Genomic DNA, 23,925 nt, shown 5'->3' with positions numbered 1-23,925 from the left:
CTGCCTTTGAATCCCTTTCCCTGAGCTGGATGGCCTTGTCTGGCCTCAATAAAAGAAGATGTGACTAGACCTATGGAAACTTATTATCTATGGGAGATCTCTCCTTCTCTGAGAGAATAGACCTGAGAGAGGAAGGGAGAGAAGGAGGGACTGAGAGAAGAGGAGGAAGGAGAAGCTACCATAGGGACATAATGTAAATAAATAAAACTAGTTAATGAGAAAAAATATGCAAAATGTACCACAATAATCTTTTATTCTCAAACATGTGCTTCCAACTTACACATCTGTTTCTTCTGTCATAAAAACCAGTTCTATTTGGCCATGCTGATAACAACCCAAAATGTTGGACTTATTCATATAATTGTCAAACATGGCTGTTTCTATAGATTCTTGATTTCATTCTCTTCCATGGTTTGAGCTAAAAAGGACCTTGAGAAAATACTGAGTAAATAAAGAATAAAAAAATTGTTTAAAAATTTTAAAATAAAAAGGATTTTTAAAAGTGACACTTGTACTTTCTTACAATAATAGCTGGCATATCACAGCCTTTGGTAATCAGGAGTCTGAAGTAAATACATTCCAATTATTCATCACAACCAAGAAATATCTGTGAAGGTGGAGATGACACTCCTGACTGTTTCTATATCTTTGAGTTTTGCTTGTCTATTGAACATCGGGGGTTTATTTTTAATTTCCTCATCTATGACTTTCTGATTTATAGTTTCTATCTCAGAAGACAAGACTTTTTCTACTATAGGTCAAGCACTAACAGTGCTGATAAAGTTCAACACTTTAAAACTTTGATTTAAACTTGGTATTGATTCTTCGTGAATTTTATGCCAAAGAATCATGTTATTGTATATGTAACTAAAATTATACAATGCATGTACATGTGCTTATATATGCATATGTAGTTTAAGTGAAGTTGCACCACTTACAGTGTATAATGCTTGCCCAAGACTCATAGGACATCACATAAAATCTACAACATGCGTAAAATGAAACATCTGTTAGAGTAAGCCAAAGGACTCCAATACAGAACAGGCTGTTGCTGTAGCCCTTGCATGCCTCTCAAGAGGTTTCATTAAGGTAAGCTCTTAATGATTGAAGAAACTACATCAGAGACAGAACTCAGAAAATTCAATCTCTATCTGACCTGAAACACTCCTTCCAATGGTTTAAAAGTTCAAGAACCAGACCATAGCTTGTAAGTCACTAAACAGAAGGAATCAATCAATCAATGGTCCTGTCCATCTATAACAACCTTCATTTTCACAATCAACATAGGGCAAGGTGTCTCCTAAGCCTGCGATCGTGGTACTCATATACTGACATTACATAGCACCTGTCCAACTGAAGGCCAAAGTAATTCAGATTTGGCACACATTACATGAAAAGTCAAGGATGTTTCGAAAATCCATTCCCATCTTAACTAAAGCAGTGCTCAAATTTTGAGAAATTGATGTTAACAATAATAAATCTCAGATGCTTTCAAAAATCACAAAGCAAAGATAGATGTTTGGTTGAGGTCTACCCAGTATCCAATATGCCTTCATGCTCTGTATGAGTAGAACAACTGAGTGCAGCAGAACATAAGCCCTCTCACCTAACCTGGACACACAGCTTCATAGATTTACAACTACTTTTCTCCCATGTAGCCCAGGGATTCAGTTCCCTGACAGCATAAAGCATATTTTCTTGAGGTGAACAACATTATTAATATGAGATTCTTTTCATGAGGCCAGTGCTAAGTTAAGAAGGCCGCCACATGATCTGGAAAACAAAAACAAAAAAACACGATAGGCCACTTTCTGAGACCATTTGTCTAATATGTGGATCCTCCTGAGTCTCTTGAGTCTGATCGTGGGTGTGGTATAGCAAATTCTAACAAAGAACTGTAGAAGTAATTAGGGGAAGGAAGGGAAGGCAGTGGAGAGAGGTAGGGCAAATTTAAATTAAACATGTTTGGATACTGGAATAGGCATGATGAATGGCCTGGAACTCTTAATGTTCTACAGAGTAGATTTTATATATCAAATTTTTATATTTATTAGGATTAAATCTATAGTGTTTGAAATTTTGCTTTCATGATGAGAACTGCATTGAAAGCTAAATCAGCATGATGAGTTTCTTAAGTGTATAACAAAAAGTCTAAAACTTAAATAATATTTTATTATTAGTTATTTTGGTATTATCATGAGTAGGTAGTTTCAGGGAGAAATTAAGAGTGGCAAGAGATTGCAAAGCGAGAGGGGATCTCATATGTGTGGTTCTTAACATCAAAGAATGACTCATGTAATTATCACCATGTGGGCAACACTTAAACCATAGAGATATTATTGATCTGTGATGCCTGGGGTGCCCCCATTAGTTCTGATCTTTGAAGACATGATCCTCAGATGTTAGCACTCTTTAGGAGTGGTAGCATTTTTTGGAGGAAGTACATGACTGGGTACAGGTTTCAAATTTCAAAGCCTTGCTTCACTTCCTGTACCCTATCTCTGCTTGGCTTCTTGCTCTTGCCAACAGGAGTATCTGCCTGCCTGTTAGATGTACTTTTATCTCTCTGGGATGGAAAGCAAACATGAATTTATTCACAGTAATTTATTTCATAAGCCATAATTAACTAATATAAAAATGGATATTCCCACTCACTTCCAATATATGATTCTTATAGATTAACCTTAAATCAATGTTCACAAAAATCTTTTTCTAAATAAATTATTCTGTATGAGCCATTCATTTGTTTCTACCGTCTTCATGGTTTCAGCTTTTTGTATAGAATGTAACTGGTACTGTCACGAGGCCATGGAAACTGAAATCTATTCTGCCAGTGATTTACCATGTAAGATTGGGTACCATAAACAATCAAACTGAGGCTTTTACTTATGTAATTGGCAGAGATAAGGTTAGGACTTTCACTGCCAACTTTTATAAATTATTTAAGGTTTGCTGTAATATCATTGTTGTACCTGATAGGATAAATTTGTTTCAATGCAATATAAGTAGCCTTATAGTGAGGATGTTGGACATTCAGTGTTTCTACTGATAATTTAATAACTTCTTTGTAATAGCATAGGTCAAACTATATTTCATGCATGGAGTAGACTCAGAACAATAATAAAGGACTGCAAGGAGAATTTTCAAGGAAGGAGATATAGATCAAAGTGGCTTAACGGAAGAAAAGTAAATAACACAAGCACACACAGACACACAGACACCCCCCACACACACACACAAAGTTTAAATGGAACAGGGGTGAGAGGGAAAGATAAAGGAGTTAATATAGGAAAGCATAACTAATACTAAAACTAGTTTGAGAAACAACACATTTGAAACATTTCCAAAGAATCCTCTTAAAATAAACATTCACCTATACAACAAAAAAAAAAGAGATTAAACAGAGTTACAACATAATTTTCTAAGGACACTCCTACTAGATGACATAACAAATAAAATGGTGCTGGAAATGGGTTACCTCGTAAAGAATTGTTGGACTATGAGTTCCCGTAACTCCCTCTGCAATAGGTCATTGCATTATCTTGCTTCCCATCCAGTATTTAATGTTTAGACTCTAATGCTAGAGATGTCATATGCTTGTCTCACAGAAATAGAGAAATCAGTCTCATAGTCTCCTGGAAGCTTTATTCCTAATGTCTGTCATTAACAGAGCTGGACTGTGGTATACATACTACCAGAAAAGAAAAATAATCAGACTTATACAGCTACAATCTTGTGAACTGCAGTAAAGTGTGGCCTGGAAAGATATTACAAGTTCAGCAATAGTGGCAAAAGTGATATGGGGCTTACCAATAACTTTGCAAAATGCATTTAATGTCCAATTGACTAGTTTGCATTTATGTAACATAAAATATTTCCTTAGATTCTGAGGGAGACTACAGTGGCTTCTGAAGGCCAAGGTCAGCTGTGTTCTTCCCATTTCCACAATGAAGATTGGGACATCAGAGTCTCAAAGGTCATCAACCAATGTTCTGCTGAAAGCTTAGGATGGCTAAGAAGGGAAAAGTCACCAATAAGCCTCTGATGGATGAAGAGAGAAGACACTGGGTGGTCTGGAAACTGGGTCAGGGATCTTGTCATATTCTGAGTCATGGCACCAAATTTGGGGGTACCAGAGTTGGCACAAAACACAACCAGACAGCAAATTCTCAGCACAAAGAATGTTTTATTTATCCTGGAGGGAACAGGTGGGGAGTCTTCCTCTAGATTAGCAGCAGATGTCTCTGTAGGTGTGGTTTTTAAAGAGATAAAGGAAAAGTCTAGATTAGGATAAATTGATAAGTCTTTATCTCTGTCTTTCCCTGTGTTGGTCTCTACCTTCCCTTATGCTTCTCTGTCTCTGTGTGTCCTCCTCCTCGTGTGTGTGTGTGTGTGTGTGTGTGTGTGTGTGTGTCACTGTCTTAGTGCTAAAGATTATTTCTATAAAAGAACTACATCCCCAGCAAATAATGCTCTTTACTAAAATGACACCTGACAATGATTTCACATTACTGTGATCTAAGAATAAGAGAAAAAATTCAAAAGCAGAGGTGATATCTTATGTAAAAATAATCAGTAAGTCATCTGCTTTAGATATAAGCTCACAATGTGGTTAGAGAAGTTTCTCAAGGCAAGGGCAGGGATTAGCGGGTACAGAATCTTTCACCAAGCTTGATGACTAAGGTTAGATCCCAGAACATATTTGGACAGAAAGATAATCCAAAGTGTCCTCTTATATCCACATACACCTTGGCACAGACATGTACACACACACGCACACATACACACACACATATACACGCACACACACGCACACACATACACAGGCACCCACACGCGTGCGCGCACACACACACAGGCACCCACACGCGTGCGCGCACACACACACACACACACACATACACAAATGGTAGTTTTATAAAAAGATATCCTTTTACTTAAGAGGAAATGAGGATAAATGTCATGCAGTTGACCTGCGTACAGTACACAGAGAGCAGCCAAAAATAGCAGAATACAAAAATACAAGTGGAAAATGTCAACAAATAGGTAAATATGTGAAGATTGTGTATGTTATTCTCACTGTACCTCCCTGTGTATTTATAACTATACTCGAATAAACAGAATAATCTTAATTTGAAATATTGTTCTTTGGAAATTAAACTTTAGAAATTCTATAGTAATTTATTATGAACTACTTATTTTAATTTTAGGAACTGTAGCTAACTCAACTTACTCTCTTTGTTCATTCTGCCTAGTACTTTTCATATGTATGCATGCCATATACATTTTCCACACTGCAGTGTGTAAAATCTGTCTTCCTCCTCTTCTCCTGCCTCCTCTCCTTCTGCCTCTTTCCCCTATCCCACCCCTCTTTATTCCCGCTTTCTTACACGTCCCATCTCGCTTCCCCAGGCAGGAACTCTCAATGTCCTTGGTCTTACAGGCACATGCTCTGGAGCAGCTTCGGCTCTCCTTCATCGAGTACCTTCAGTGCATCTGTCTTCTTGGCTTCGTTAATGAATCTGCTCAAAGGCAACAAAAACGCACAGTGCAGTAAAGGGACGTAAGCAGTAGCTCATTCTCAGGCGAACCATTGCTAATGTTTTCATCTGTTATCTTGTGAATGAAAGTGAATAAACGAAAGTCATGGTTTGGAAGACAGTGCATTGCGATGAGACGGGAGCTTAGGAAGCAAATCCCAACATCCAAAGCTCATCATTCTCGGAAAGAGACAAAAGCCTTCTTCCTTTCTAGGGGAAAGCGTCAGATGCTGTGAGCGTGCATGATAGAGTAACCTCTACTGAAAGGAATTTAATATATGTCTGGAGAGACCTGTTTAGTCCAATATGTAGATTGAAGAGGAGAAAATAATGATCTTGGCAACCAAAACTGCCTCAAAAAATAAACAAAACACACATTTTACCAAGAGAACAGATAGCAGCAACCAGGAAATACCTAGTGAAGTCACACAGGGGGAACATCTGACAGTTTTATTAAGAAAGGAGGCAGTGTTCTTGGGTCACTGGTTTGCAGAGACTGCCATTTCCTTATCAATAAGGAATTAATTATGAACATCAGAATATACCTTTGGAGGAAAAACCACCACCATCTTTTCTGTTCCATGGTACTGTAATTGAAAAAGTGAGAAACAAAAATTAGAAGGTGGGAAACTTTTATGCTAAGATTTTTAAGGTAGTCTCTCCTAAAAAGTGTTATAAGCCAGTTTTTACCAATGAGGTACAGGTGTAAGTTGTGTCCTCTACAAAATTGAGCTTTTTATTGACCAATTCTTTAACTGGTAACCTAACATGATAGAATGTTTACTACTGTGGAGGACGATTGGGAATTTAAAGACCTGACTACAGCTATGAAACAGGAGCTGTGTGATCATGGCTGGACCAAACAACTGCACTAAGCTTTAGTTTCCTGTGTATAAACGTAATTCATATAAATGTAATTAAGGCTTACAGTGTCCAATCAGCCTAAGTTTGGGTTTATAGAGAATGACATCATTATTCACATTAAATCACATGTAAAGCAATTGATATTTGGAGAGAGCACTGGTAGCCCTTAAAGGAGACCAATAAAGAAAAAAAAAAGAATCATTATACTTATTTTCTTATACTAATTACAGAATTGTAATATGTGACATTACCTTCTACAGAACCAGTCTTCCATTTCTGTGAGTCACATCAAGAGCAAGTCGTTGTGTGCTGACTCCTAGTGAGCCCTCTGCTTTTTCATTTAGCATTTAGAACTGTAATTAAAGGGACTAAAATTTTACCATCATTTCTGACACTTGGTTAATTACAAGTAGCATGAATGTTTCCATCAGTGACATTGGTCACATTCACAGTGTCATGTAAGCATCAGGATTGCTTTGTTGAAAAATGCTTTTCTTATTCAAACAGCAAACCCTAGCCCCATTCATTACTCCTCTCATCGACCTACTTCACACCCTGACAATACTTTTCTTTCTTGGTGGTATGCATACTTGAAAATTCCTAGGGCGTTTTTAACTGAATGCTAACTATATTCTACATTGTGTAGGAATAATTTCAAATTTTACCTCCTTCATAAAAAAAAGTTTCATAGAAATGTTCTCAGGAAATATTTCATATTTCCTTAACCAAAAATACTTCCTCTCATGTGCAGCCAGTGACAAGTGGTAATAATGAATTATTTCCAGTGAGTTAGCCAATACATTTTTAGAAAGAGAATGACATAAACATGAACTTCTTTCTGAAATACTGTGGAAATGGATGCCCTATGTCATTTTCAGAGCCAAAAAATACACAAAATCACTAAACACAGAGGTATCTTTGCTAGCAAATTCAGCTCTGTGGTGATGCTGGAGGATTGTGTGGAGGTATGAGGAGAGGTGAGTACCAGGTGCACATACAGAACTCAATGTAAATAACAATAAAAGCTGGTATATGCTTGAAACACAGAGTTGGATATAGCTATCTAGTCAGTTTGCACTCAAAAGATCCACTCAGGAGGTTCAGGATGCCCAGCCAGAACCCCTTTCATTATGCCACCTAAGAATGCATGTAGAAAAACCCAACTGTATAGCAAAGACCAGCTCTGGTCCTGTCTGATGACACCAAACCTGATAAGCTGCTACACAGCCATTCAAGAATCTCAGCACTTGGTGATATAATTATTTGCTTAATTCAATACTATTCCTTATAAAATCCATTTGGGAATAAAGGTAAATTTGCAAAACTAAGTTAGACTCCCCAATGTCACCAGAAAAAAAAGAAGACGAAACTTGTGTAGCTTTAGAGTTCATGAAAGAGCAGACGATTGTGTGATGAGGACCATGGTGCGCGGATTAAATCCTTGCAGCCTACAACCTTTACAGGACCTTAAGAATCCCCACTTTCTACACCAAGTGCCTCGTACAACTGTGTTCAAACCCCACCGATCAAAATACAAGGAACCTCTTCCAGTCTACCTACTGTTGATCCATTTACACACATTAAGCTATAAATAAAAAAATAGGTTACTTATTTGACAAAGCTCTCCATTCTTACTGTTGTTAATTGATGCTAATCTCAATGCTTACTCTGTGTCATTTGACAAACTCAAATTACCCTGTTCAGAATAACATCTGGGAAATATCTATTAGCATGTGCCATGATGTTCTACCAAAGGGGAAAAAAACTGATTATGTTTTTAAAATTACTTGAGACTTTACTGTCGTACAAGATTATATTAAATTGGTTTTTCACCAAGTATCATTGAATTGAGAATGGTCTCAGTTTCTGAATGGAATGAGTATCAATCAAAAGAGATCTCTAAAAGATAGTAGGATAGTGACGTGTGTTTGGAATGCCAAAGCTTGTAGACGAAAATCAAGAGATTCAGGATCTGAACTCAAATCCACCAGTAGTTTCTAAGATACGCATGGCGTTTTGTACAGTTGCTCATGGATCATTCAATAAATAAATAATATTCTGACTATTAAAACTCTTACAACATTTTTTAAAAAAAGATATAGGTGGTGGAAGGTACAGGGGAAACAAGGGTCAACAGATGACAGGAAAAAAACTCAATACCCTATGTACAATCACGTTAAAATAGATTCTATTTTATAAATGTCTAAGAAGTCTATATTTTCCTTCTGTACTAGAGAGTATGAAGCTGACCCTGGATTTCTACAAGCCTGCAGCTTGTTAACGTAGGTCTAAGCTTTAGGCCTTACCAGAAGGTGACGACAAAATTTTCCCTGGGCCAAAAAAGAAAGATGGACTTGCAGGTAGTACTCTTGTCTCCTCCCACATCGTTTGCATAGTCACTAATCCAGAGGTAAGTCAGTGGGATGATATTTTTTATCTTAAAATTCTTCTTATGTCTAGGAAGGAAATCAAACAACTCTGTTAGTTTATTTTTCAATGTAGGTGGACATGCTCATAGCAAAACCCTGTTCTTCCTCTTCAGAGCAGAAGACTGCTCCTCCATTTCTATCATCTGGACACAGATTATCCCACAATGGATGGGTCTCAGCAAAGCTTGCCCCAAGGAAAATTAATATTGGATCCAAACTAAATGCACTCTTTCCATTCATGAAAAGCTAGAGACTATCTGGTATTTGATGACTTGAAAGGGTTTAATATTACTGTAGTATGTATTTTTTAAAATGCAAAGTTTTTAGACTCCACATATGTGAGGCTAGAAATTCCATTTTAGAAATTCTCCTCATTATTTACTGCAGGTCTAAGATGCCCTCCTTCCTTAAAAATCAAGCCAGGAAAGTTATATAAAAGCATGAGAGAGCTGTCCCATCTCATAATACTTCTGAACAACAGCCACATGCTAAGAAATATTTCATATATTTTAAGGTCATTGTTTCATGCGTTCCTCAAATAATTGCATAAACTAAGCTGTTCTAGATCTACTTTGTAGTTGAGGCAACTCTAAGAACAGTTAATAAGTGAGAGCAAGGGTCTGGATCATAACCTAGGCAACCCAAAAGCCAATCACAGCTCAGAATAGCTGGGGCCCTACGGTTCTCATCCACTCCCTGTAGCTTCTATGGGCATGAATTCTGTGGAGTCATTCTCCAATCTTTCTCTCCTTGTTTCTCTTTCCTTGTCAGAGCTGTTACCTTTTATACGGGATTTAGTCTTTATTTTGAGAGCAAAGGGAGAAATTACGTGACTTTACTACTAAAGAAGTAACATTCAACCTTTATGTCCGTGCAATGTACATTTATATTCAAACACATGCATCAAGAGGGACCTTGGCAGTCATATTTAGCAATATTTAAATTTGAGGAAAAATAATTTTTTTATACAAGTAATGAGTTCCTGAAACTTGCAATCCCCCTCAATCAGCCAGAAATGTGATAGTATTATTGGCATGTACCAGCATGCCTGGTTCTTTTTCTTCATTCTTAATTTTGTTCTCCACAAGAGTGGACAGCAAGAACAGATCTTTCACTGATTCTTATTTAATAAGTGGGGACAAATTGCTTGCCAAAAAAGGGGGAAAACCTTTATATTTTTGTACATTTAAGGACTGGTGAAGTGGTAGCCTTTCCTAATGAGAAAATGAATACATAAGTACATACACATTATTAGATACAACCAAAATATCATTGAACAAGAAGAGATGGCACTTCTTCCTTCTCCAGCCTCTTTTTAGAGCCACAGGGCCTTGGACCACCAAGAACTGACGCATGCCATCCAATATCGATTTCTCACCAACGGTTTCCATGGCAGGAGAATGGTCTTTCCTGGTACAGGTCAAACACTAACAGAACAGATAATCAGTGGATAATTTATGGGATACATTTTATGTGGTAAATTTAAAGGTTGACATATAATTAAAACATAGTCTCAATTGTTAAGTGTGTGTGTATGTGTGTCTGTGTCTGTGTGTGTGTGTTTTGAATGGAGGTGAATAGAAATAAAATAAAATTAGATCAATGTATCAAAATACCGTAATGAAACTCATTACTGAGAAGATGTCTCTGTTTATAAAGTGTGTCTTTAAATCTCTACATCCTGGTGATGGAGATACTGTAGATTTTGATGTCTGAAAACTATGTGTGTTTACTGATCTGTTAATATTTAAATTAACAAAAATAGGAAGATCTACTAAATTCTACATAAAGGCAACCTTTGAATTAATTCTTATTTAAATGGTCTGATATGCTGGATGGGGTTAAATAGCAAAATAAGTTCTAGATATCAAAAATACTACAGCGAAATCCATTACTTTGTATATTGTCTTAAGTAGCTTTAAAGGAAATAAAATCCACATTTTGGATTTTTTTTCTAGTTTGTATCTCTAAAATCAATATTTACATGAGAAAAGGTTAACTATGCCCAATCACAAGCCACACCTTCAAAGGAGACATAAATAAATGCAGCAGTTTTTATGTTATGGATAACCAGTGAAACTAAAAGGGTAAAGGGAGCCTAAGACAGTCACTGTCTGTAAGACATTGACAGGACGATTGAGAAATAGTTCTAATTTGGTTTCAGGTTATTTGGCAACACAGATAAGTGAGCATTACTGGAATTTCAATTGTATCGTAAGTAAAACAACACCAAGGTTTTGGAAATAGCTGTCAAGAAAATCAAGTAACATTGGAAACATCAAAATGTTGCTGGAAACAAAAGAAATCTTAATACATTTCTTGAAATCTTGTCTTTTTCCAACAAGAGTCGTTTGTCACAATAGGTAAAACTACTAGATCGAACAGAACGTAAAACCTCTCTTGTAACTCAGATATCTCCCTAGATAGTTATCTGACTTGTAGCCCTGAGCATGTCCCAACATACCCAACAGTATAAAAGTGACTACGCTCTTGAGTTGAACAGCACTGAACATCATTAACAAGTGTTATATTTCATAACAGTGATGATGTTAAGAGTTAGTTCACGTGCTCTGAAGGAAACAAAAATACTTCCTGAAATCACCAGTTTTCCCTGAGGTTGAAAATGGGTAGTAAAGGAAGAATACCTTCACGGGGGATCCTGGAGTAGATAACCTTTCAAAGGACTTGAAACTCGTATCTCTTTTTGGCACTGAATACAAAGGATGGCTAACCCACTGCTAAAGTGTGAGAATTCTGCAGTAGTCAGGGTGACAGACCAATGTGATGTCATAGTTCTAAGCTTCATGTTGTAACTGACAAAGTGTCACATTTATTTCATGTCTGCTCAATTTTAGCTTGATAGAAATTATGTTTGAGAAAATTTGAGATTCACATTAGTTGTAAGGAGTAACACAGAATCTCCCAATATTTATAGTGATCAATAGTAAACCTTATCCCCAAACTCTAGTGCACTCTCCTAACCTGGTACAGGTTATAGTGTGTTAATTCCTGCTGCATGGCTGGAATGGTAAGTGATGTTTGATTTGACATGTAATAAGAGCAGTTTTGGTACAGTCACACCAGAGTGAATGTCACCATAATATGGGAGTTTGAGAGAGCACCTGATGAGACAGGAAGCTAGGCAGAGTAGGAGAGACTGGTCTTTATCTATGAAAAATAACCTCCATGTAAAGTTTGAGATGGGATCTAGAAAAATCATTCAAAAGGCCACACGCCCAAGTGCCACTATCCTTCAATATTGCCACATGGGGTCCTAAACTTTATCACATGAGCCCATGGGACCAAAATATATCTGATTATAGGCCCAGGATTTTAATATTGATACAAATAATATTAGGATGATCCCACTACAAAGAAAATGCTCTACTTTTGTATAACTGATATTTAATGTTGAGCACCCTTAGTTGCCATCACATGTTAATTCTCTGTCTCTAGCATTGTCTTTTCAAGAACACAGTCTGTCAGTGACAAAGGTCATACTAGACCTTTCTGTAATTTTTCTCAATCAACATAATTGGATGTTCACTCTGTGATGTATATTACTGTGCATCATTGAAGGTTCAGTTATAGAGTATCACATATACATCATGCCTGCATAACACATATTCCTCAATATTATTCTTTGTTTAATAACTTCACTACTGAAATTATTATAGTTGCCCCCAGTTTGGTGATATTGTAAATGTAGTTATTAGAATAATTTGTCTAGAGGTTGTCCCATTTTTTAAGTGCCATGAGTGTTTATTTTTGTAACACTTACCCCACTGAGGATGATTATCAGTGTGTACATGGTAATGGCTTCTCCTTTATCTATTAATATTTCATATTTTTAGCTACTGATTTGTTTCAACAGAACTGAAAGTGTGAGAGAAAATGTCTTAAGTGAAAATGAATGGCAAGAGGAATTCTCAGGGTCAAACAAGATTTGGTGTCCATTCTCCCTTGCCTCTGAACTTTCCTTTGGCCCTATTTCAGGCCTCTGGACATATTAGAAATTACAGGAAGACACCAAACTGTGCTAGCACTGTGTGGCCCAGTAGTTAACCTACCTGATCACATCCTTCTTTCTCTTGGATATATACACCCTTTGAAGGGGCTTAGTGGCTTGCTTCTGTGCAAGTATCTATCCTTTAGATAGCCTAATGGCTGCTCTGGCACAAAGGTACCTTGGACTTTTTTTGAGCAAGCTCAAGAAGCAGCTGTAGTAAGTGCTCATGGAAACCTATCACTTGGACCAGAACAGGTGAAAATGTCCTGGCTCTGAGCATCTTTAAAGCCAACAAATCATACTATTGGCACTTTGAGCAGCTGCCACCTGCATCTGACCATCTTTTTCTCTTCACATGCAGCTCCAGCTTGGTCTGATGGATACCACAGAGCTTTAATGCAAAACACTAGAGTACTCTGCCACAGACTGTCCCATCCTGGCAAGCTGGATGAACTGCAGATTCCAGTTCACACAGTATTGGGTTCCAGAGCCACTGCAGTACTAATAGCTTCTCATGGTGTCTTAGTTAGTGTTTACTGCTGTGAACAGACACCATGACCAAGAAAGTCTTATAAAGGACAAAGTTTAATTGGGGCTGGCTTACAGGTTCAGAGGGTTCAGTCCATTATCATCAAGGAAGGAATATGGCAGCATCCAGGCAGGCATGATGCAGACAGAGTTGAGAGGTCTACATCTTGATCTGAAGGCTGCTAGTGGAAGACTCACTTCCAGGCAGCTAGAACAAACAACCTACATAACTTATGACACCTTCCCGAGTGTAACTGGTAAATCGTATTTCAGGAGCTTTACGAACATTTCTAAAACAATACTCAGGAAAAAAAACAAAAAAAACAAAAAAAAAACACTGACCTAAAAGTACATAATCAAATGAAAATGAGGAAATCAAGGGAAAACATATAAACTGTGCCTTATTTTGCCGAGAATAAGCAAACTACCTGAGTCATTTGGAAATCTAAGGCAAAATAAGAACTCAGTAAAAGATTGCTTGTATACTTATTTTGGCTGCAGGCTGGAATTCTCCAGAATTCTTGTATAATGAAGCAACTAATTACAGATATGTGAAGATTCCTCGTTGGAGACTGAGGAAAGGAATGTAGATAAGGTGGTAGCGTTTCTTTGGCTCCAATAACACAAAGGATTTTACATATTCATTTTTTTCTATGTAGATATAAAATCAGAGCATACCTGTTGTAAGGGCTCCATCTGCTGGATGATGCATAATATAACAACGCAGTTTACATCTCTTCACAAAGCTGCAGTGACAATTATTATCCATTTGATGTAAGCTTCAGGCTACTAAAAATATAATTAAATATTTAACAGCCCTGTGAGGGAGAAATAGTAAAAGCAAAGCTAATTGTGTGATTAAGCATAATAAAAACTATCAAGTAATTAGATTAAATGTCATTATATGCAAATTTGTACCTTGTATTCATGAAGAATGGTTCTCTTATAAAAAATAATGACACATTGACAACATTGATTATGTCTTATATATTTGCTCCTCTGTAGATAGATTTGGTACTTTGCACAAACTTTGACATTAAAATTTTGACTTTAGCAACATAAAATTACCTAAAATTTATTTTGTTATGAATACTATAACTAATCGAATGAATAGTTATTTAATTTCTTGAGTTGACTTATAAACATTTATAACATGTAGTCTCAGCTTTATTGACGTACATATGCCTAAACTTTGTGTCCTATTTTAATTTAGAACTGAACTACTTAAGGACTTTTTTTAATAAACATTAACTTTTCAAGATCAGATATTGCTCTAAGGTTTTATTTTAAGTCCTGATTGCCGGTGTTGTTTCCCAATCTGAATCCTTGTTCCTTTCAGAATCCCTTCTGTGTCTCTGTAACCGTCTGTCCACTATCTTCCCATCAATGTGTTACAATAATTTTTTTTAGTATTACTTTCTTTGGATGGACTTAGTTTGTATTTCTACAAAAAGCACTCTACGAAGTGAGTATTTCAGAAGAGGAACTCAAAAATACGTGTAATCAACTGTCGTTACAAATATGCTATAAAGCGAGTAGATGCTGCAGTTGGTAGTATGGTTGACAGTAGATTCACCAATTTGAGGGTTTTTTAAGTATGCATTATAATGTCAACCAGGCAGCTAAAATTGTTTAAGGTACTGAGGAACCGGTTCTGAAAGCTATAACACAGTGTTGCTAAAGGCACTTGTCAAGAACTAACACTGGATTACCTTAATTGTACTGTGGTTTATACAATGATCTATTTTCTTTCGATGAAACATTCAAATTACTCAGCAGACATTGTAAATTGTGTTATTACTTAGAAGGAACCAAAGAAATGCTGTTTATTCATTTCTTCTCATTTTTTCTTCTTATTTATTTTATTAGATATTTTCTATATTTACATTTCAAATGTTATCTATCCCCTTTTCAGGTTTCCCCTCCGGAAACCCTCTATCCCATCCCTCCTTCCTCTACCATGCACTGCCACATCTCTGCCTGGCATTCCCCTACACTGGGGAATCGAGCCTTCCCAGGACAAAGGGTCTCTCCTCCCATTGATGCCCAACAAGGCCATTCTCTGCTACATATGCAGCTGAAGCCATGAGTCCTTCCATGTATACTCTTTGGTTGGTAGTTTAGTCCCTGGGAGCTCTGGGGTTTTGGGGAGGATCTGATTGGTTGATGTTGTACTTCCTATGGGGTTGACCCCTTCAGGTCCTTCAGTGCTTTCTCTAACTCCTTTATTGGGGACCCTGTGCTCAGTCCAATGGTCCTGCAAAGTGTTTTGATCATATCCACCTCTCCTGTCATTCCTCACAGATACATGCATGTCCTCTTTTTCTATAAACCTATCAAGTACAGTATATGCTGGCAGTATATACTCTTGGACATATGTCCTTCATCCTTAAAACAAACTAACTAACTAACTAACTAACTAACTAACTAACTAACTAACTAACTAACTTTCCACCTCCTAGTTACTATGAATTACCAATAATTCTGTCCCCTCCCTGCTCCAGGAATAATTTCTTGCTTATGTCACTCATCAGCTGGCATTTAGTCTATCCTTTCTTCCCTGTGCAGACCTGACCAGTGCATTCTCAACTGCGGTGAATTTATACATACAAATGCCATGCTGTGTCCAGAAAACAGTTTCCTTGTGGCCACCTGGCCGCCTCAATCTGCTATAATTATTGCACTCTCACTTCCACGATAAGCACTGAAACTCAGGAGGAGGAAGTTTAATGTGGATGGCCAATGTTGGACTGAGCATCTTACAAACTCCTTGACCAGTTGTGGGTCTTGGTGTCAACATCTACTGAAAAAAAAAAAAACCTTTTATGATGAGGATGGAAAGATGCTCTGATATACGCATACTATAGCAAGTCATTAGGAATTGGACCAATAGTATGCCCATTTGCTAAAATCACAGTTGTCTATTCTACCATAGGGCTGCTGTTCAGGGCTCTTGGTCGGGATAACAGGGTAGATATAGCTTTCACCTTATGATGCAGACTTTAAATACAATCAGCGAGTGATTAATTAACCCCACGGTGTTTGCACCATTATTGCACACCAGTGGGCATATTTTGTCAGGACAGTGACTGTTCTATGTTTCAGGGTTCACAGCCAGGAAGATTTGTAATTCCTATACTAGTTGGTTTTAAGGCACAGAGAGATAACACATAATAGCTCACAGTCCTCTTATTTTTTTTTTTTATTGAAGAGTAAGCACATTATGCAACAAATAAAATAAGAGTCTAAAAGAAACATCTCATTTCCTATTTCAAAATAATTTCATTTAATCATCTTTTTATATACATTATTCTCTAATGCATTCTATTTCTCTTACAAAAGTTAAGATATGTTATTATATAACTTACAAGGAAGCAAAATTTTGTTTGTGAACACTATGTCAATATTCATTTTATATCTAGATATTAAAATTTGTTTTTTTTAACATTTCAGAGGTTTTTGATCCCACAAAAATATATGTGCCTCCTCCAGAAAACCTTTAGTAATTCATTAACATAAACAAGCTTAGTCAGTTCAGTAAATACAGCAGCAGCTATTGATTATACCGGTATGAGCATGAAAATAAATTAATTCTAATTTAAGATAATTATAAATATAATCCGTAAGTGGATATAGTATAGCAATTTGCATAATTAGCATATAATCAATGATAGCGGGGAACATGACATATTCTATGAAGGTTCAAAATCATACAAAGCTTATAGATGAACTGAACGATTTTATGACATCCTTTCTCAAGGACAAGGAATTGAAGTGAGATTATAATCTTATGAGGAAGATTATTTTCAAAAGAGTGTGAAAAAATTTTTCGAATTCCTTTCGTGTTTTGAATTTCCTACTACTTTTACTGAAGCATGGGCTCGATTTCCATTTTTTATGTGTGTTTGGTTCCTATTTTGCTTATATGTGCCAAGTGGGACTGGGAGATTAGCTTTTTACTTAAGGATAGCTTGGATGACCACACACAAAGAATTGAAAACTGTAGTATGAACTGAAACTTTTGGTATGGACATTGTCTGCTATATGGAAAACTCTAGTTAATCCCAGGAGGGGTAAAAGATGTTCAGGATGGAGGACGGGCATTATGGACAAGTCAGCTGTGTTGGTAAAGAACAGGGAAGTATAATTGAATCCGTGGGAGAAAATTGAGATCCTCTGAAGATTACAAAGACCAAAGCGACCTCTCGGTAAAGCTACAGCTTTGTAAGAAGTAAGTGCCAGTACTTTTGCATCATTAACTTTTAGGCTAATTATTGAATGGTAAACATGTAGTTAATGCATTGTACAAAAGAAGTCATTGGGTTACTGATTGGAGAACACTTGTTCCTCAAACCTCATGCTTTGAGTGCCTGGTCCCATACTACTGTGAATGCTTTGAGAAGTTGTAGAATCTATCTTAGGAAATGGAACAGAACTAAAGGACCCAGGTCAACAGGCTTGCATCATTTAGTGGACAATCCCCCATCCTTCACCTCCACTCTGTCAGCTTTTCCATGTACCATGAAATGAATAGCTCTCTTCTCTCATGTACTTCTGCCAGCATGAGGTTCTGCCGGAGAGCCCTGGTCCAAGTAGTCATGGTCTAAACCTTCTAAAACCATATATTTAAAAATACATAATGCTACAGTCCTGGGGGTAAACAGAATACATTTCAAGTCTGGGCCTTGAGTTGAATGTTCTAAACAAATTTAAAAAGATGTTCCGTGTGTATTAATGAAAAAGGGACAAATACATTTGGAAAGTAAGAAAAATCTAAGCTAGATTATCATTCCTAACAATTCACTTACACATATGTTAGCTTAGAATAATGTAGGATGAGACAAGGTGCAGTCTTATGTGAGCTGTGGTAACAATGGCAGCTTTTAAGAAGCAGTTGGCAGGGGGGATGGGATAGAAGAAGAGACAGAGGAGGCAGTACAGTCCAGCTGTGGTGAAGAAGGGCTTTGGAAGGGATATGAAAATAAATACAGCCCAGTGAACTTTGCAGTAATCTTGCTGAATATAAGAACACATCAGACAATCTGCGAAGATCAATCTATTGTCCCCAAATGCTATATCGTGTAACATTAAAGCAACATATCTATTTGTTAGACTAATATTCTCACTTATTTCAGAATTATAGATTTACTCATAAATACAGTGACATGTTTGACTTATTTCAATTTAATATACTTATTTGTCAAACACTTCTTTACAGTAGTTCAGAGTACCGTAGCACATTGTGTGAAACTGATTAGTATTCCCTAAAATAAATAAAAAAGACAACAGAGGAAGCTAGATATGAAAGCAATATCTTTAATGCACAATGAGTTGTGTGTCTTTAGTAGAATATAGGAAGGTAAAGGATTTAAAAGCAGGCATTATTTTTACTGTACTGAAAATAACAAATCTTATATTCAGTTTTATGACCAACAGTATTTTAAAAACAAATCAACGTTATTATATTTAAAAAATACTAAATTTTATAAGTGCATATTAGTTATACCAAGGTGCATAAAATTACTTAATAAATTACAATTAATGAATATAACATGAAGCATATATTGAAGTCTTCTACAGATATATTCTGTTGCTTAAGTTCTGTAGCAAGAAAACTGTGGCCTGTGTGATTTCTACTTAAACATAAAAAAAGAAAAAAAAGAAAAAAGAATTCAGTGTTTACTGAGTTCAAAGGAAAACAGGCACATGTCCAGATAGGGTCCATTTTCCTTTCTTAAGTTTACCAGATAACTGAGGTCATAGGAAAAATCCACCATCCTGACAATTGAAAGGAGAGCAAATTCAGCATCATCACTGAGATCAGCGCAGCCACAGCAGAAGCATAGGGGCCATAGCTGGCAGGAACATTTAAATTAAAGCAGGAGTGAGCGATTGCTGGGGCTGAGTGCCCATTGTCCCAAGATGTTGGGGCCACTCGTACATAAAGTCTTGAAAGTACATAGATATTACTAGAACTTCCCAAGGTTCTTATGGATGAGAGAGGAGACAAAAAACACGTGCACTCCAGCAGAAAGCTCAGGAAAGAAGCAATTCGAAAATGTCAAAAGGTATTCTCAGTAAAGAGGGCTTCTCATCAAAGGAAGCTACATCGAAGAATTGAATCTGACCTAGAAAAAGTATTGCTAGCTTCGGTCGCTTCTTTCTAGCAATGTTTCGTGGAGAAATGAGCTAAGAACTACCATCGGGAGCATATGCCAGGTGAGCAGACTGGGATTTAATTTGGGGCGTACACAAGGCTTTTCCTTCCCAAGATTTTAACAGAGATCCAATTGGTGGCTGCACCAGAGATCTGCAGCAAACAGGGACCATTCAAGATGTTCTTAGGAAATACACAAAATGAAACGAAACGGAAGTGACACAAAACTGGAATATTTAGCAGGTAAGCTGTAGGAAACGCTAACAGTACAAGTCTTAAACAAAGTAGCTCCAAACTTCCCTGGAAACTCCTGATTCCTTCAGTCCCCATTGCATATACATCATATTTAACTTTCAACACTAAATAATTTGTTGACATAATAGCAAACAAAAATAAAAGGGATGAAGCCTGAAGACACAAAGTATGCATCAGGTTAAGCTCAGACATGACATAGATATTCCAAATTTTAAGATAAAGAAAAACCCAACATATTATAGTAGAAAAATATGTAACCTGTCCTTCTCATTGCAAGGGTCATCACTGACACTTCTGTAGCCATAGGTAGGCTGATAGTGGGGGGGGGAGCAAAATAAATGTATTTAATCAAAATTTGTATAATGTAAGAGCCAGGAGCCAGCATAAGTCAAGAGCCAAAGACACTGGGGAAGAAGCAACTGGACAATGTATAAAATTAAGATTGAACAACACAGGGCATGCCTTAGGCTCTAGAGAAATGGCTAAGACTGCCTGGTTTGATTGTTCCTGGCATCCCGATGTAGTGTTTCCTCTTGAGTATGGCCTGCTTTTGGAATGAGACTTTGTTTTTAATATATCTGACAAGCTAGCTCAGACAATTTCATTATTACCTGCTGCTTCATTGAAAAGTAAGACAGAGAAGGTTAATGTAATATTTCTAGGTTTCATGGCAGGCTTTGGGATATAGGGGCTCTGATTTCTCTGGTGGACTTTAAAGAAGAAGAATTCTTAAGTTTTACTGACTGTGGTAATGGAAAAAGGGAGACAGAGGAAAAGAGAGATTTCTGGTTTATAGGACATCTTAGTGTCCTTCCTTTCAGAAAAGTCAGCATGCCTAACCAGTGTATCTGGTGATCTCAGCTTAGGAGACTACAGCTCTAATGTAAACAAATATCAGACAGGGAGTATAATGTAAGTATTTCGATAGAAAATTTGAGAATTAGTCAAAACTCAAAAATCTGGATAATCTCTGACACAGAAATAGAGACTATCTTTAATAAGCCTGCTTCTCAAGTGACTATGAATCTCAGGGAATAACTTCTGACCTGGCCAGATGCCACGTACAGTCATCCAAGTAAAATCAGAGGAAAGAGACTTTTAACTGTGACGTGCAAGTAAAATCAATAAAGGAACAAAATTTTAAATTTTAAAAGTAGCGATCATGATTCATCCTGCTTATAATAAAGGCATTTGAGGTACGGTTTAAGAAGAACAGGCAAGAGGAAATGCCAACATTTTCAGAAAGAAAACAGTTTATGCTTTTAGAGACATGATCTTATTTATTCCGGGCTGCTGTTAAAATGGGTAGGTCATGGAGGGTGACCTGGAACTCCTGAACCTCCTCCCTTGAGCTCCCAAGTGATAAGATTTCAGGCATAAGTCATCAAGCCTGATTGTAGCAAGGGAAAGTGACAAATTCAATACGTATGGATGATTAAAGCTGTCACTTTCTAGGAGATTTTCATTTACAGAGAAGGTGAACAAAGCTATGGAGACAGTAATCAGATCTGTGCAGATACGGTCCCCGAGAGTTCAGAAGGAGACAAGAAGGTGAAACTGCCTGGTGATACAGCAGTGGGGTAGATACAGCATCCTGTATGGTACAAACACAAGTCTACAAGACATTAAACCTTAATTACATACTGGAGTCAGTTGGATCTGTCTATGTGGGTTCATCAGTAGTAAAGGCAGCATAACAGTAGCTCAATATTAACCTTAGGGACAGTTTCATAAGTGAACAGAGTGAAAATACTTTCAACACTACAGGCTCAATTTCTCTATAAGTCAGAAACTGGTCTAGAAAGTATTTATTTTTTAATTTAAAAATGACATTAATAGACATTCTACTTTCATCTGCATTGATCTAATAAATTCATTTTCATTAATCTAGATAACATGTGTCATTGTTTAATATATATTATCAATTATGCAGATTAACATTGAGGAAGCATTACTTATTTTGTGTACATATGGTCTCTTGCTCCTTCTTTCTCTGTTATTCATATGCACACACATGCACACTCACCCCCTCCACACACACATATGCCACAAACTAAGGAACAGATAACATGAATGTTAATTGACTCTAAATTATCTGAACATACAGATTTCTAACAATATTGTTGTAACTATTTTACATGCCTCCTGTGGAGGAAAGGTGATCCTAGTGGTTGCGTTGCATTTGATGCTAGCAAAAATATCCTAAGAGCCATTCTATGTTATATGTTCATTGGGAGACATAAAGAAGTATGTCTGTTCACCCAAGTAGGGCACTGATGACCAGAGAAACGAAGTCTCTTAACAAAGCCCACATAAGCCTCATTTAGTGAGCCAGTAATTATACTGGCACCATTTACAATAACAAAAGCGAGTGATGACTTTCAGGAGCCCCTTACAGAAAGCCCCATGTTAGTATATGTGATGACTCAAGAAAATGATATGCTCCTCCCAGGTTGGAGGCTGCTAAACCAGATAGTGTTCTTTCTCCAGCAATGTTACCATTTATTTAATTTTGTGGCCTTGTTACTCTTGCAACTTTCAGAGACTACTAAGTTTCTAAAGCTCTCTGACAGAAGAGACCCCTTTTCTCCCAGGAGGGAATGCTACATCTTAAAAGAAACAGCTATGTAGTATAGCCATCTGAATGGATGCTCAGTCACATAGCAAAACCTTCAGGTTTAACTGGGTTGTTTAGAATCTACTACAAAACAGTAGTATCTTTATAAGGTGCAGAATAGTCACAACTATGCAATACTCTTAGAAGCCCTTCTTCCAAATATTCAGGCTTATAAGAAAATGATACAAAGAACCGTCCCTGTTCTCTATAATGAATATGTCCAGACTCTTGAATTGATGATAATTAGCAGGGCTGTAGTTGTTGTTTAGGAAAGCTATGTTTTCTAACAGAGTCTAAGCTGAATCTTATCGTCTACAAAAAAAATACAGTGAGGATTATATTTTGTTTAAATTTTTAATTGAATTTATGGAAAGAAAAATCTAGTTTAATCTTTGAAAATAATTTTACACAACCTGATAAATCTGACCATATATAAATATATAAATATTAAATATATAAATGACCACAAATAAATAAATATATAAATACATTATTTTAATGAAAAGTATTTTTAAGTTTCCAAATATTTCTACTCAAATAATCTAATTCACTGTTAAATCTTTCTATTGCACTAATGTTAATAAAATACTTAAGCTTATCAATACTTAAGCTTAACTTTCTGTTAGTAATTTACTAGACTAATATTTTTGGTGTTCAGGGAACTTATTTTCTATCATTCTTGCCTCTTTATGAGATATATCTTAACATGGATATCATGTCTACTGTTAGACTGAGACTACCATACAGTCATAAACACATAAGGAACAAAAGTCAATACATAACAAGAATGCACTGAGTGATTTTCTTTCAAAATAGAACTTGCTTTTAACCGTCAATAGGTGTATTTTGCTGACCACATTCAACAATGACCCCGTCTGGATCAGATTCTCGTGCAGAGTTTAGATCATACTCTGTTCTGTCATTTGTATGGTAAATAAAGTCTTACTATTTGACTTGAAAGATGTTACTTGGGGTGGTTGAAGTATTGCTAACAATGCATTGCATCTGGGTCTGTGGTTCATGCCTATAACCCTGTCATTGGGGACATAAAAGGAGGAGGAGGATCAACTATTCAAGACAACCCTCTGCTACACGGAGAAGTCAAAGTCATCATGGTTTACATAAAATTATGTTTTAAAAAGAAAAGAAAACTGAGGAAAGAAGGAGAAGAGTAAGTAAAAACAAAAGAAACAAAGAAAAAAGAAAAGAGGAAAGAAAAAGAAAAAAGAGAAAGAAAATACATTGTATATGTCAGAGCTGGGCTCCCTGTTGACATTTAGTCTAGGCTCCATGCACAGTTACTTGGCAACAGCGAGGTATGCCTGACTCACTATAAAAGGGACTGCTGCCCCTCTCTTCACTCTCTTGTTTTCTTGCTCTTTTCTCCTCTTACACCTGTTCCCTTGCCCTCTGTCTCCATTATCCTTCCTCCTCTCTCTCCATATGCTCATGGCCAATTTCTACTCCCCCCTTCTCTCTCTCTCTCTCTCTCTCTCTCTCTCTCCCTCTCCCTCTCCCTCTCCCTC

The 23,925-nt window shown here is 36.8% G+C and overlaps 1 protein-coding gene across 1 annotated transcript; it reads right to left on the bottom strand.

The window, feature by feature from the left end:
- Positions 1–3,369: 3,369 nt before the first annotated feature.
- LOC114614750 (rho GTPase-activating protein 20-like) lies at positions 3,370–10,224 on the bottom strand. Its single transcript, XM_028760349.1, has 3 exons — positions 10,079–10,224; positions 8,711–8,860; positions 3,370–3,373 (listed from the first exon to the last, which is right to left on the bottom strand). The coding sequence occupies exons 1-3, from the start codon at positions 10,222–10,224 to the stop codon at positions 3,370–3,372; spliced, it is 300 nt and encodes a 99-aa protein (XP_028616182.1).
- Positions 10,225–23,925: the final 13,701 nt, after the last annotated feature.

Source organism: Grammomys surdaster, unplaced genomic scaffold (assembly GCF_004785775.1).
Source record: "Grammomys surdaster isolate TR1022 unplaced genomic scaffold, NIH_TR_1.0 126531, whole genome shotgun sequence".
In the NCBI taxonomy this organism is placed as follows: Eukaryota; Metazoa; Chordata; class Mammalia; order Rodentia; family Muridae; genus Grammomys; species Grammomys surdaster.
This window is presented reverse-complemented; position numbering and strand designations above follow the sequence as displayed.

Coding starts and splice junctions, on each gene's coding strand:
- LOC114614750 (XM_028760349.1), bottom strand. CDS start 10,224: ATGGAAACCGTTGGTGAGAAATCGATATTGGATGGCATGCGTCAGTTC. Junction 8,861..10,078: donor TTGGTTGTATCTAATAATGT/GTATGTACTTAT, acceptor TTTCCTTCCTAG/ACATAAGAAGAATTTTAAGA.